At 31.8% G+C, this 15,336-nt stretch overlaps 1 protein-coding gene across 1 annotated transcript in view; it reads right to left on the bottom strand.

The window, feature by feature from the left end:
- Reck (Reversion-inducing-cysteine-rich protein with kazal motifs) overlaps positions 1-15,336 on the bottom strand; it is a 164,840-nt gene that overhangs the window by 49,039 nt on the left and 100,465 nt on the right. Inside the window, exons 3-4 of the mRNA XM_076401879.1 lie at positions 15,198-15,281; positions 5,849-5,885 (exon numbers count right to left, since the gene is read on the bottom strand). Coding sequence (XP_076257994.1) covers positions 5,849-5,885; positions 15,198-15,281 — 121 coding nt within the window. The remainder of the gene's footprint in view (positions 1-5,848; positions 5,886-15,197; positions 15,282-15,336) is intronic.

Below are 15,336 nucleotides of genomic sequence, written 5' to 3'. Positions count from 1 at the left end.
CTGAGACTCACAGCATTTTTTTGAATTTTGCGTTGATTAAATATCATATTGGCAAACACTAATTTTAAATATATAGAAATTATCTCTACCAATAGAAATGTAATGATGCACAAAACAAAAATTAATCGTTTTCAAACTTGCATTCAAATATGTCCCGTTTTTGCAAATTCGGCATCTGATGCTAACTGAACTAACAGGTTTCTGAATCAATCAATCTGAAATAAATCTAATCCAATAGAACTCCAGCCAAAATATAGCTTATACCGCCAGATAACATACCGCTTAATCGACAGTCTGAAATGATGAAGCTAATAACAACCTATTTGATCAAATATGGTAAAGAAGCAGTGTCGTCTATAATAATAATATCAAATAAAAGCAGTAGGAGTTATATTTGGTTAATACGATGAGGGATGAAGATATCAATGATATATTTTAATGTATATTTAGTTAATATCACTACATATAGCGTAAGGTTATCAAGTAAGTTTTAGAATTACTAATGGCGAATCGTGTGACACATCCAAAAAGATTTTAGTACAATGTTTGAATATATTCTACGAAACGAATAGCAAACAAATGTTTTTTAATCAAAATAGAAAATAACACTTAATTATAAAATATATCATTATCAAATCATTCCCACAATGAGTAAAACTAGTGTATAAATAACAATTAAATCTTCTCTGTCTTAATGAACTAACAAATAACTGTTACTAGCAATATCAAATCACAATCAGTTTTTTTTTACTTGAGTTAGGTTTATTATTACTGGTTTATTATATTAAAATCATAGAGTAATAAAGACACAACTCAGTAGGAGACTCTGGCGCAAAGTTTTGATTTGCCCAATATCCAGACGGAGTCATAATGGGGGCTGTTCAAGTAATTTGATTGGTCAATTTAGATCTCCATTATAGGCTCCTGTAAGAAAAATATTTTAGTGTGAAGACATTTAATTCGCTCATTAGTAATGTTTGGTACGTGACAGCCTTGACGTCATGTTTAATTGACCAAAGAAATTTAAATAAAAAAAAAATTTCAGAAATAAATTTATTAAATTTAATTCAATTTAATATACATATAAATATAATATTTAAAAATAAATAAATATAAATATAATTTATAACAATAAATATAATTTTATAGTGTAAATTTATCTATAAAATATAAATATTATATACATATATATAAAACCATAAGCCAAACACTGGTGCATTGCAAATCAAAATTATCTCTTCCATCAGTCCGTCAGTACTTGTAATGTTTTATCTGAAAGATCATTATGGAATGTACAATTGAAGGGTTTTAAATTTACTTTTTTTTTAATATTTGACAAAAATTTTGTTATATTATCGACGTTGCAAGATTGCTGAATAAAATAGTACATAGCTCAAAGACCCACTGACAGTATTTAAAACAATTTTGTTAGAGTCTGGGGCACGAGATATTGTCTTGACTCTATAAAATCAGTCTCAATTTGTGGGTCTACTGATTTATTCATAATTGTATGTAAACAAAAATCACACTTCATTTCTTTTTTAAAAATTTTACAAAATAACCTGAGATGTCCACTGAAGTACAACGTAAAACTTTGTTTGCTCGTATAGGAACATCTGGACTGAAGTTATAGTGTCAAGTAATTAACAGTAAGAATGAGTATAAAGGGGAATACTGGCTGAATGAATACAAACTTTACGATTACTTTCTGGAGTTTGTTCAAATGTCGATGATACTTGCTTCGAACACCCTGGTTGTGGGCCTGGAACGATGGAAATATAATAAGACAGTTTAGAAATTAATGGTAACAATTATGAACAGAAATGTGACTGACTCCTTCAATTTACCTTCTATATAATTTTGGTTTTGAACCACTTCCATTTGTACCTATTCTGGGTTCGTAGTATTATTTTCACCATCACTAAATTATTCATAAGTACTTAAAGGAAAGTTTAAATGGATCACAAAAATGTCTCACATGGTAACGATAATAAATCTGTTTCATGTTTAAATCAACCAGTTTCGGATTTTTAATGTTTTCTACTAATTTCTTAAAGATCGCTTTTTTAACGGAAAAGGATGATGCATTTTCTCACTATCTGTGCATCCAGGCACATAACACTTCCTAGATCGGGAATGCATTTCAACTACCGACTTACCGACGACAAAAATAATAATTTAATATATAAACGTTATAAAAAGCTAACTACACTGTTCTCTATATAGGGCACATTGAAAATGGCGTGCAAATTAAACAAACCGTAGAACAAAATGAACTAATGAGATTCGGTCGCGGCTCTTAGCATAGCGAATAAAACAAGTAATGTGTTAAAGGTAGCGACATTTACATGTTGGACGTCGCGAAACATTTCGCCAAAATTTCCTATTAAATTAAATCTCTATTTCTCTATGGTTAAAATTAATACATTATAACAAGTACTTCATATCAACTGCGCATGTCAAAACTCTATTTAGTACGCCAGTAATGCAATATATTAAAAACATATTAGAAACGCTACAAAATGTAGGATGCAGCGAGTACAACAATATGACCGTGTTGATACTGCATTAAACATCTTTGAATAACTGCCAATTTATTAAATACTTACAAATTGTACGATGTTCTCAGCTATTTCATTCATGCCCACTTAATAAATCAGATATATTTAAAATGATTATTCAGAATTATTATAACAATTTTAAGTGTTTAAATCAGAACTAATTTTGACTGGACAAGCTATAAGTAGAAATGATGTTATATCTGTCTTATTCGTAACTTAATGTTTCATCGCAATATATTTCATGCACATTATTTTTAACCTCACATTATGTGATATAATTTTTACAGATCTTTTCTACTAATTTAAAATCGAAATCAAGGTTTCAGAACATAAGAATTATTTTAAAGGATGAAAGTCAAGTTGTAGAGTTCTTGATTTTCGTGTTCGATAAAACTTGTAATTATTGACACAAACGTTTAAAAATTAGATAGTTTTACTAACTACCAGTCCAGTTAGGAGGAACATTCCCGAAAGTTTGAAAATACGAAATTAACAACGCCGTTGTTTTGATTTCTAATGATTCAAAGCAACAGTTCAGCTAAAAGTTTCCTTATACTTGTAAATACTTCTCGTGGGAAGTACAACTGTTTTCAAAAACCTCAAATACAAAGAGAGGCGTGAGTAAATGTCCACCACCCAGTACATCGACCCTAAAACATAACTTTGCTTCCTTTTTATATAGCTTTATACAAGTCTGATTTAAATCAATGAATAAGAAACGGCAATATTGGTGATGAAACAAACAATGAAGTACCAATAACTATTACATGCCTGGCATATCCGAATAATATTCAAAAGAATCTCAGCTAAAATCTTAGGATATGAAGTAAGATATTGAAAGATATATCCACGATGAGTTCTTCGGCAGCTTAACAAAGAAAAGGTTCGCAAGCATTCACGAACTATTCACGATAAAATATTCATAAAATATTCAATAAATATTCACGACTAGGGATTAGTCAAGTTGTAAAATAAGATCGATCGGTATGATGGAAGAGAGTTCGGGCATTTTATTAAATTATTTTATTAACATTATTGTGTATTATTATTGTATTATTATTATTGTGTATTTTATTAACACTATTGTGTTGCATTATATTGTAACTGCATACATAAGTAATATAATTGAATAAGAAATATTTTACTCTTATTTAAAAAAAGATATTCAGGAACTAATTGATATCAGTTTCATGAATTGACATCTCCATCTTAAAGAACAACTTATTTTTGGCTCTATTGAATTAACTGAGCATGGTCCTTCGAGCCGGTTAGAAGTAGCAGATATAGATTCAACAATCATATATTTCGGTGAATGATTAATGGCCAGATGTCATTGTCAAGGTTCCATGTGCCAGGATTGTAGGTAATGGTGGATATTTCCCCGTACAAATATGCAATATATGTATGCTATGAAACTTTGAAATAACAGCGATTTTAAAGCTGTACTCCGGATAAGTTTAAGAATTCCATTTATTTTGGAATATGACTTTATTTCTGTTCTACATACGTTACTTTTCAGTCAAACAATGTCTAAATAACACACAAATAAAACAGAACACCCTATAAATTCAAATATTCATGATTAATATCAATAAAACTATTAATAGGCCCAATAACCATATACAAAAGATCTAATAACGCGTTGGTCGTTTAAATAAATTGAAAGCGACCGTTCCGAACAAATTGGCCGTCCAATAGCATGATAAATAATATCTGACGCAAACTAGGCCTAAACGCCATCTGAAATATTTGTTTCAGATTGAATTTGAAATTCAAATACGAAACGAACAATACAAAGACCGCATGTAAACCATATTGAACACCCAGATTATAGGAACGAACGGTATTCGGTTGGCATTACGTATTACTTAGTTTGGTTCGTTTTTGCATTTCAGATTATCTTCTCGGAAAATAGTGAGCGTTGCTCGTTTGATCCATCCGTCGGGCATGTGAATATTGTCATTTGTCACGCAGTGATGTGGCGATTATGTAATGTGTACGAGATTTTAAATTTTCTGGGCTTAACACTCTAACGATAATCAATCAATTATTGGAAAAAGAAATAAAACAATAAATACAAATTCGAAGAAAAACTAGACCCCATCTCTCAATAAAATTGTCCAATACGAGGATGGTGTGATGATTCTATGACTTTTTAGATTTTTCTCACAGCAACTTTATATGCATCACTGCTGCCCTCAACTGCCACCTATTAATAGAGCACTGTGAGATATCGAGCAAGCTGCGTTGTTTTGTTTGTGTGCAGTAGGCATAAACAGCAGAAAATCGATCTAATTTTAATATAACTGGGAAAAATGCAATTTTCATGTTTTGATTAAGCGTTTTTTGAAGAAAGAACATCACCGAGACCAAAAAAAGGCTTAATAAATACTATAAGCACTCGTTATCAGTTTCAATGGCTAAGGAGTGATTTATTGAGTTTAGCCAGCTGGGGCCGTACCGACACAAGTGATACAAAACGTTCATATCGATCAAAAGAGGTCGTCACTCTATAAATTGTCGATTAAACCCATGGAATGATGTTGGACGAGCGTAAAATAAAGTACGTGAGGTGACTAACTCTAGTAGACACCCCAACTGAGCAGATACATCACATTTTACATGAGTATGTGGATACGAAAAAATTATCTGTGTGTAAAAAAGTAACTGTGTGAGCTCCACCAAGGAGTGCTTGGTGATAGTTCAGTCGATCAGAAAACACTCAGATTATTAAGGTGAACGTGCACAAAGGAAAGCTGAGTTGTATAATACTAATTTCAAGCAGAAACAACCGCATTTGGCGATGAAAAAATGTTATTCCATCAAGACAATGCAGAGGTGCACGCATGTGTAGTCATCGTGACAAAAATTCATAAATTTTGCTATGTACTCCTACCCCATCCAGCATATTCCTCAGATTTAGTCCTTTAAATTTATTTCTTGTTCCCAAACCTGAAGAAATGACTATGTGGTAAGAGATTTGGATCGACTGAAGAGGCCATCACATAAACAAACGCTTTTTTTGAATGCCTTGAGAAAAGCCTAAAAAAACTATTTAGAAGGAATAAAAAAATTAGAATACAGTTAATTAAAAGAAGACTATGTCGAGAAGTGAAAAAGTTTGCTCTTTGCCAAAAAGAAACCGTTTATTCAAAAAGTTACTGACGATAGTGCCCTGGTCGTAAACGTTTTATCCTACAATGAGATATTAAATCAGCATCAAGAATTTCATAATAAAATAATAAAATGATCTACACTATATTAGATGAAATATAAATTGTACTCACCTTTAATTGTAGCGTTCAGACATTCCCAGAAAGCAACCTGAAACAAAAAAAAACGTTATTATGCAACACAAAAAAAGGTATATATATATATATATATATATATATATATATATATATATATATATATATATATATATATATATATATATATAGGAACAAGTGTTTTTTTGTACAACTAATATTTTTTTTAATAAATTTAAGTGGATATTATATTAAAAGTTACTTAAATATAAAAATCATAATAAAAATGTATATCTTTATAATTAATTCAAATTTCCAAATTAAAAACCAACTGACGAACCAACATCGAACACTAAATTGAAGAAGTAGTGTCGAAGCTTATTGGTAATAACCAAAATGCATATTCCTAAGCCACACCAACGTTCGAAATTCCAAATTAGTGTTTCACAGGCTTCTACAGTGAACTAAAAAGATCTAACCAGAAAAATATACTACCCAGATATGCTCACGCCTCTATTGATACAGAAGACGAAAGAGAAGAGAAAGACAATCAGTATTAAATATACATGTTATAACAGAACTCCAAAATTTATTTTAGCATCAATGTTCAAACTTAAATATTAATCAAAGTGACACATCTTATTTTAGTCTCATATTTTTATAAATGACGACCGATGACGAATTCTGCAGTTATTGATAAAAAAGTAAATAAACCAATAAGTCCTCAATTAAGCTTCCTTCATTGAGTTCCATAAGGGTTTAAGTCATCAATAATAAAATTTGATTTAAATCTCAATAACAAATTGTGATATGTTGAAAATTATTATTTATTACTATTGTAGCGACGTGGAATAACGGTCTACAAAATACCCAGAAATATAATCCCAGATGTTGAACACGGGCGGGGTGCCAGCAGCGCCAACTAGAACCCGACAACGAATAGCTTGCGGCAACCCCGAGAAGTGTATCTGGAATGTTATTGCAGGGTATTTCGATTCATTCGGTACTCGACTAGCATTTGGTTTAGACGTGCCACCATCGACTACCCAAGCCTCGTCAACAGGTAACTCCGCTGCCATCCGCTCATTTGTATTTTTCACATATTTTTTATATTGCCAATAAATAACGGTCACATAATGTTTCATTTCGTTTTACCTCCATTCACCGAGCCACATCATTTACCCTAAAATATTATTCATTTTTCAACTATTACTATGAACCCATTCAGGTAGGTCCTTAATTTCTGAATTAGCACGATTCACTCTATAAAAATATATTAGATACAATAGGCGCTATATTATGCATATCTAAAGCTTATCTTTAAGAGTGTATTCAAAATGGCTAGAACTATTATCAACTCATAATATAATATAAACACTGCATCTAGGACTTGAAAAGGGCCTAGGAATAATTAGCAAAATTATTATGTTATTGTATTTATTTAAATGAAAAGTTGTTCAAAAGTTGTACAAGCATTCATCTTTTAATAGTACCAAATCTAATAATAATAATAATTTGTATCTGTCCTCTTCAATTTGCCCTTATAGCACTTCCAAATAGAGGTTGGATATTCCTGAGAAGCCCAACGTTCTCGAGACCGGACCTTTGGCAATAAAACATGGTGCTGTTGGGTCAATTCTAATTGGATTAAAATTCCATGAGGTTGTGATCCATACCAATAATTAATTAACGTCGATCACTCGAATAAACCATTAATCTTATCAACATTAACCTGCCTACCCTCAATTCTCACATACACTTCCTCGCCACAGAATTCATTAAATATATATTTGTTTAAAAGTAGACGCGAATCACAACTGGTAATAATCTCAATTTCATCAGCGACCAAACTTCTGATATGAATGATTCTGAAACTTTTCTCTGAGAAATTTATCCGTATCTACGCTTCGAGAAATGTTTCAGGTATACCAAGACTGCAAACTCTATCTAAAATATAAAATATTTATTATTGAAATAAATTGACCACAGGTGCTGTTCATTTTTTTTTTAATTGTTTTGGACTAAGGTATGAACAGTTTCTTAATATGATCTCTAATTTTGAAATATACCAGTCCAGATAAACCCTAGATGCTAAAAAGTAGACTATAAATATAATCTTGATTATCATATAAATAAACTATTAAAATAAATAAATAATAAAATAATTTTTATATATTATATCAAAGTTGATTATTAGTTATTGATTCATTATCATTTAACTTCATAAAAAATATTAACACTATGTATATGGATATTATATGTAGTCTAAACAGAACAAAATTTTTCATAAACTAGGGCTATAAAGTCAAGTACTTCATATGCACTCATGGGAAACCGTACCAGTCCAGATCTAAATCTCAATGACGAAAACAATTTGCCAGATGAGAGGAGTGTCCCGTGATGACGTCCACGTTTGACAAATTGTCCCTTTTCACTTGCGTATGTTTTTTCGACGACAAAAACGATGATAGTGGAGCCAGCGATATAAGTAAGAGAGGAAACAGATAATGAGAAACTCAGTCACAGCTGGTAAACTGTTGATTGATATACTAGCTGATTCAAGGCACCAAAAAACTATTCGAAACTGTATCCCCACAAATACTGGATCTCGTTTTTTATCAGAGCGAGACAGATATTTCTTATTTCACATACGATAATTATTTTATAAGTATCTAAGTTATTAAATCGTAGAAAAATGTTTATCATTAATGATTAACTATTTTATTATGGAGGAGCTAACGACTTGTTAATTCGATGGTACCAATAAGTCTGCCATTTAACCATCTAACTGTTAAATTCGACGGTTATGGTCATTTCTTGACATAAAATAATATATTATCATTTTGTACTAATGTTCAATATATAAACGCTAATTATGAATGTTCAAAATTTTTAATATTCATTGCTTCCCTTCTTTGATTTGAAAACCCAGCTGAAGCTCTCAAAAACCTTTCAGACAGCTTAATAGTTAACGAATATTCTACTTCGAAATGACAACACCCAGCAATATGCTTCGAGAGATATGAAGGAAGTGTTGCAGCTCGAATGGCAAATTCAGTACCCAGCTACTCGCCAGACATAGCTCCTTCTGAGTGATCAAGCGATTGAACCATGGTGTGACACGGTATCGAAATATTGAAATAAGTGAGGATTGGATAGATGATTGGATAGTTGCCAAACCAACATCGTTCTTTCGCTCTGAACCTGGCATGTTGCTAAAGAGATGGAAAAATATTGTCGAAAATTTTGATTAATATATATTTTACCAATTTTTAATAAACACCTTTTTAGAGTGAAAAATGATCAGAATACATTAAGCACCTAATATATCAACAATAAATTTGCATTTACTAAAGCACTATTGATGCCGTGGACTTTATATATGTTTAGTAATATTTTGGTATTACTGACGATTAGTTACTTTTTCACCTCAAATTCTTAACCACTTTCTATGGATTAGAAGTCATATCTTTCTTTGAAACTAATCGCTAAAGCTGCATATTGCGACAGAAATCGATTACATTGGTCAAATGTAAAACCGATAAAAATTGCCTCAAATATCGCATCTAATAGTGCTTTTAGGAGCATCTGAGCTTCGAAGCTATTCAATACAGTGATTAGTGATAAACATACATAACAGGTCTGCCTGACACATAGATGGCATTACTAGAATTAAATCCATATGTTTTTTTAGTTAGCCCTAACCCTCAAAAGATGCGTGTATAAATTTGATAGCTGTCGGTTCATTAGTTTGTGAGTTATAGCATTTTGAGTGAAGCAATTTTTATTATTGTGAAAAAAATGGATAAAAAGGAATTTCGCGTGTTGATAAAATATTGCTTTTTGAAGGGAAAAAAATAGAGTTGAAGCAAAAACTTGGCTTGATGCCGAGTTTTCGGACACTGCCCCAAGAAAATCAACCATCAAGGATGCGTATGCTAAGTTTAGGCGGGGTGACATGAGCACCGAAGACGGTGAACGCAGTGGACGCCCAAAAGAGGTTGTTACTTACGAAAATATTAGCAAATCCACAAAATGATATTGAATGACCGTAAATTGAAACTGAATGAAATAGCAGACACTCTAAAGATATCAACTGATCGTGTACATCATATTATTCACGAATATTTTGGTATGAGAAAGCTCTGTGCAAAGTGAGTGCCGCGCGAGCTCATTTGATCATAAACAACGGCGAGTTGATAATTCGGAGCAGTGTTTGAAGATGGTCAAGCGTAATAAACCCGAGTTTTTGCGTCGATATGTGAGAATGGATGAAACATGGCCCCATCATTTCACCGAAAAACGGCCGCATTTGAAAAGAAAGGAAGTGCTGCTTGACCAAGACAATGCACCGTGTCACGAGTCAGAAAACGATGGCAAAAATCAATGAATTCGGCTTCGAATTGCTTCCTACTCCACCGTGTTCTCCAGACCATGCCCCCAGCGACCATTTCGTGTTCTTCAATTTTCGTCGAATGAAGAGGTGATCGCCGAAACTGAGGCCTATTTTGACACAAGAGACAAATCGTACTACAAAAATGGTATCGAAAAGTTGGATGGTCTCTATAATCAGTGTATCACCCAAAAAATATGTTTTACTATGGTAAGCCGGGGTCTTTTCAATTGATCTGTTTGATATGAACCCATCAGGACCATGGATCATTAATAAATAAATAAATAAGATAATAAAAATATCTGAGGATGATCTATATGTTGGTCATACACCAGTCAGTAGACTTAATGCCGAGGACCGTGGTTCGGAACCCACATTTAGCAGTAGGCTCAGTCCAAATAAACCATAGTTAGTGAATAAGACAGAAAGAGAGGAATATAATAATATATGAAATATGTTAAGCTTACGGAGTCAGAGAAGATATTAGTGTCCAAATCTCCAAGCATATCAAAAACATCTTGATATTATTGTATATTAGACTAGCGGTTATTTTATAAATTTAACTTTTTAGAATAAACCCGTTAATTTTTAATTCATATAATATAAACAAAGTATATATTGATTCATTAAGTACTAAATATTGTCCTGTTATTTAACCATATTCAAAACTCATATATAGGAAGTCATAAATTATTCATACATTTCATTCTTAAAATGCAAATTGGATAACACGATGATACATTTTTGAATATCATTGTTATTATTGCTCCGTCACTCACTAAAATCTATTTTCGACTTAATTACCAACAGATTTCGATACAATGTCAACCGATGATCAATAATAAACTAGACGAACCGAAAAGCTCAAAAGAAAAATCGTAATAAATATTTATCGATGTAAATGAGTGAAAATTACGGTCTCGACCGCATTCAACACTTGCCCAAACAAAACGGAACGTAAAAAAAGGCGTCGTCGCTATCTCTCAGATCTTTGTGCCAGGCCTGTACATTCTCAAAACAAAATCGGTTTTAAAATATGACCGAGGCACGTAAAGAGATGCTTCCTATTAATATCACGAAATGACATCTATATGGTTCTTGTCAGCTGAGTTATACCTGCCGCTTTCGGACGCGCCGGCATCTGCATTTCGGACATGAGTTTTGACGAAATTATTCGTATCTTTATGATTTTTTTAAAGCCTCTTTGTTCTGTATGATTTTTTTTCTAGGTAACAACTGCATGTATATTTAATGATATTGATACCCGTAAAAGTAAATTATCTAACGCCACATTCTACATTATTATAATTAATTTAATCAATCAATCACCTTTGTACTATGTTATTAATTTTCGAGAAATGTCGTAAAAATAGTTTATAACCAAAATCATTAGTGATAACAACCAATTCTGGCTTCTATTCTAGTAGAATTTTATGTATATAATATGTTTAATCTTGTTAATTTGAAATAAAATAATGATATTATATACATTGTGTTGTGTTATATTTTTTTAAATCACATCTTACTTTAGATATCCTTAGTACAATCTTAAATTAAAAATTATTTACTATTATTGCACTGTTGTACTTGCGCCAAAACAGAAGCAAGACGAATGTAGGATAAATAAATAAGTGTGCATTTTCGGAAAAAATTAATTAAACTAGACTACTTAAATTATAAATAAGAGCAACACCTATACACTATATATGTTCATATGGTTTAATTGACTTCAATTCATTCAATATATCAGTTCCGTGTTGTTATAATTCAATAATCTTATTTAATGTCTTAAGACAGAATCTTGGATAACTTACTTAGTAAATAGAATTGAATTCGATGTCATCGTGCAGTTTCTTGATGGTTACGTAGCGATATGCTATTTTGTTAGAAAGCGTTGGATTAAATATTTTTACACAATAAGTCCAAACAGGACAATAATTTACTAATTGGCTGATAAACCAATTTCTACTTCATTCTTCCAACTAAACAGTATAGTTTTTTAATTTCATCTAACATGATGTTATAGTAACTGCAGCTGCGAAGTGCTGCACTAATTTGCGTTGTTTAATTTGTGTTTTGTTTGTAAAATTTAGATTTTTCAGATATTTATTTGGATTGAAAACACTGGTAGACTTATTTTATTAAAGAGATATGTTCTTTTAGCTAAACTTGACTAATTCTATAATAATTTTTAAATTTAATTTTCTTATATCTGGAATAAGTTTATTAAGGATAATTTAATCAAACGTAAAAGAGAAAAGGTAAAACAAGTAAAAATGGTAACAAATCAAAGCAAAACTGATAATAAGTTCTCCGAAAAGTGATATATTTTTCTTATAGTTTCTAAAAAACTTAACAGATGATCACGGGAATAATTATACACTTTGACAGGCGATTAAAAAAATACTAAGTTTTTAAACAGATACCAAGAAACGTGTAATAAAACTGCATACTTTACAATTAAAAACATGCCTATGCAGTAAAAGATTGCGAAAAGTATTAGATCTCGAAAACAAATAAATCGCAAAAAAATAAAATATTGTATCGATCAAAATCAAACCATTCTTTGAAGAAAATATTATGGATTACGGATATATGAGAAAACGGCTAAAAGGATTTTTTTCGGCTGTATTTCTAAATGCTACCCCAGCCTTTATTATAGTATGGCACGAGACTCTCAATAAGTAGATTATCTAATCAAATGAATCAGATTCTCATAATCTAGTTCGTATCGTCACCCCAGAATAAAATAGATGGAGGAATATTCAGATTTAAAGCCCATTTATGCGGGTGTGATACAAGTATAATAGTATAATTGAACCAGTAGTATGATTATTCATAACATACTTACTTATACCAGTTATATCTATAAATGAGAAGGAGTAACAATGATCATACTTGCTTATGATACAGATTTATTCGCTATTTAATAATAACGCTATCTAATAACGCTAATCTTCGCTAAGTAACAACAATGAAACAAAATATTTAAAAAGATTTGAAACAGCTATCTATAATATTACTGAGTGTAAAAATAACTAAAACAAAATCAAATAATAAAAATAAAGTACGCCCAGTGATGATGACTACTGGAGTAATCCCTTATGCGAATATAACAAAATACTTGGGCATGACACTGGATGCTAACATCTAATAGCAAGAGCATATGAAGAAGAAGGGAATACAATTTTGAGTGAGGCTGCAAAAAAATGTGGACTGATTGTTATTGTATACAAAAAAATCAAGCTAGGGTGGACCGGTGGACTGCAACTATAGGGTTGCAAAAGGAAACCCAAATTTAATATGATCCTAACTATTAAAACCAAGTCCTTCGGAATTGTCATTGTCAAGGCTTCATGGTACGAGGGTCACTATTTATATTTCGGGAATAGGAAAAAAACAAAAGTAAGCTGCGAATATATTTTTATTGTTTTTCAAAGTACTTGCCACGATGATCGATACATTTTTGCATATGCTTGAACCATGTTTCAAAGCATTTATTTCATTACGAATGAGGTATTTTTAAAACATAATTTTTGAACGCTTCAATAGCTTCTTCGGGCGATGAAAATCGTTAACCACACAGGTTATTATTCACGGATGGGAACAAAAAGAAGTCATTGGGTGCCAAATCAGGAATGTACGGCGGATAACCCATCAATTCGATGTTTTGAGTGCTCAAATAGCCTCCGATGCGTGATAGCTCGCATTGTCATGATGAAGAATAATCCGGCGTCTCTTGTTTGTTTTCCTTATTTCACCGAAGCTATCTGGCAAATAAATAGTTGTATGTCAATCAGAATTTAACGTTCTACGATCCTCTAGAGGTACTGTTCCCGAAGAAACACGCCACCATTTTCTTTGAAGTGCTTCGTGCGCGAGCAACTTTTGTTGGATTTTGTTCATCTTGGAACACCCATACAATCGACTGCTGCTTACTTTCAGGCTCATACGAATATATCCATGATTCGTCACCTGTCACAATTTTATAAACGCCTTTCGAAGCAACGCGATTGAATTTCTTAAGCATTTCTTTGCACCAATCGACACAACACCTTTTTTGAGCGATTATCAAATTGTGTGGGATCCAAGTGTTTATCTAAAATCGCATACATGCTGGTGGAACTAATGCTTAGGGATGCCTCAATCTTACAATAGGTGACATGATGATCTTGCTTAATCATTTCGTACACAGCATCGATGTTTTCTGGCACAACAGCCGATTTTAGACGACCTTCACGAAACTCGTCGGACAGCACTACGACCACGATTGAATTTGCAAAAGGGTATTGCGAAACAATCAGCGAGGAACCAGATTGTTTGCCAATGCACACAGAAAGATTGTGGGAATCTTAAAATGACAATAAACTCGACGACAGTATACTTACCCAGATATTAAAAAAACAAAAACCCTTTGAATTAGTTCAGCTAAACTATGTGTAAAAAAAGTACCACGTTTTTAACTTATAAGTGCATCAGTTAGAGTACATCCTACAGACGCTTATAAAATTTGGGTCTGATATGTGTGTGTATATGCTCCATGCGATTTTTAAATTATACAAACAATACACAAAAGGATAATTAAGCCACCTATTGTAAATAAATCAAAGTTAATTCACAGTTCTAGTATAAAGTATACCAATAACCAATTTTTTATTAAATTTGCTTGTCATACTAGCACTAAAAAGACTATCGGCGGCTTAAAACCGATAAACAAAGGTTTACGTTACTAACTGGCGGCCAGTAGGTTAATTATGTATATTTAACATATTAAATAACATATACATAACAAATCGTGACTCTTCGAAAATAAGCACAATGATTCGATAATTGTCCATTTATTAAAACTGCCAACAATAAACTCGATAATTTAGACAATTCACTTACGCAAGACAAAGTTAACAAAAAAAGCAATTATGTATGCATATTATCGTAGTTTTAGACGTGTGTACGTTCTCCTGTAACATTATTTAAACGATCATATCGTACACTTACCCGTTGTTCCGAGCAGGATCTTTGTACTTGAGATATAGTCCTGTTTCTTATTTCTAAATTTGCTGCTATTTCTACCAGTGAAATCTGAAACAAAAAACATTTCGATAATTAGTGTTTTATTTATTAGTTTTTTTAAAGT

Source organism: Rhynchophorus ferrugineus, unplaced genomic scaffold (assembly GCF_030347505.1).
Source record: "Rhynchophorus ferrugineus isolate W39M unplaced genomic scaffold, kcgeb_rfMv2 rfM1, whole genome shotgun sequence".
Lineage (NCBI taxonomy): Eukaryota > Metazoa > Arthropoda > Insecta > Coleoptera > Curculionidae > Rhynchophorus > Rhynchophorus ferrugineus.
The sequence above is the reverse complement of the archived record's forward strand: the minus strand, read 5'-3'. Positions and strand labels throughout refer to the sequence as shown.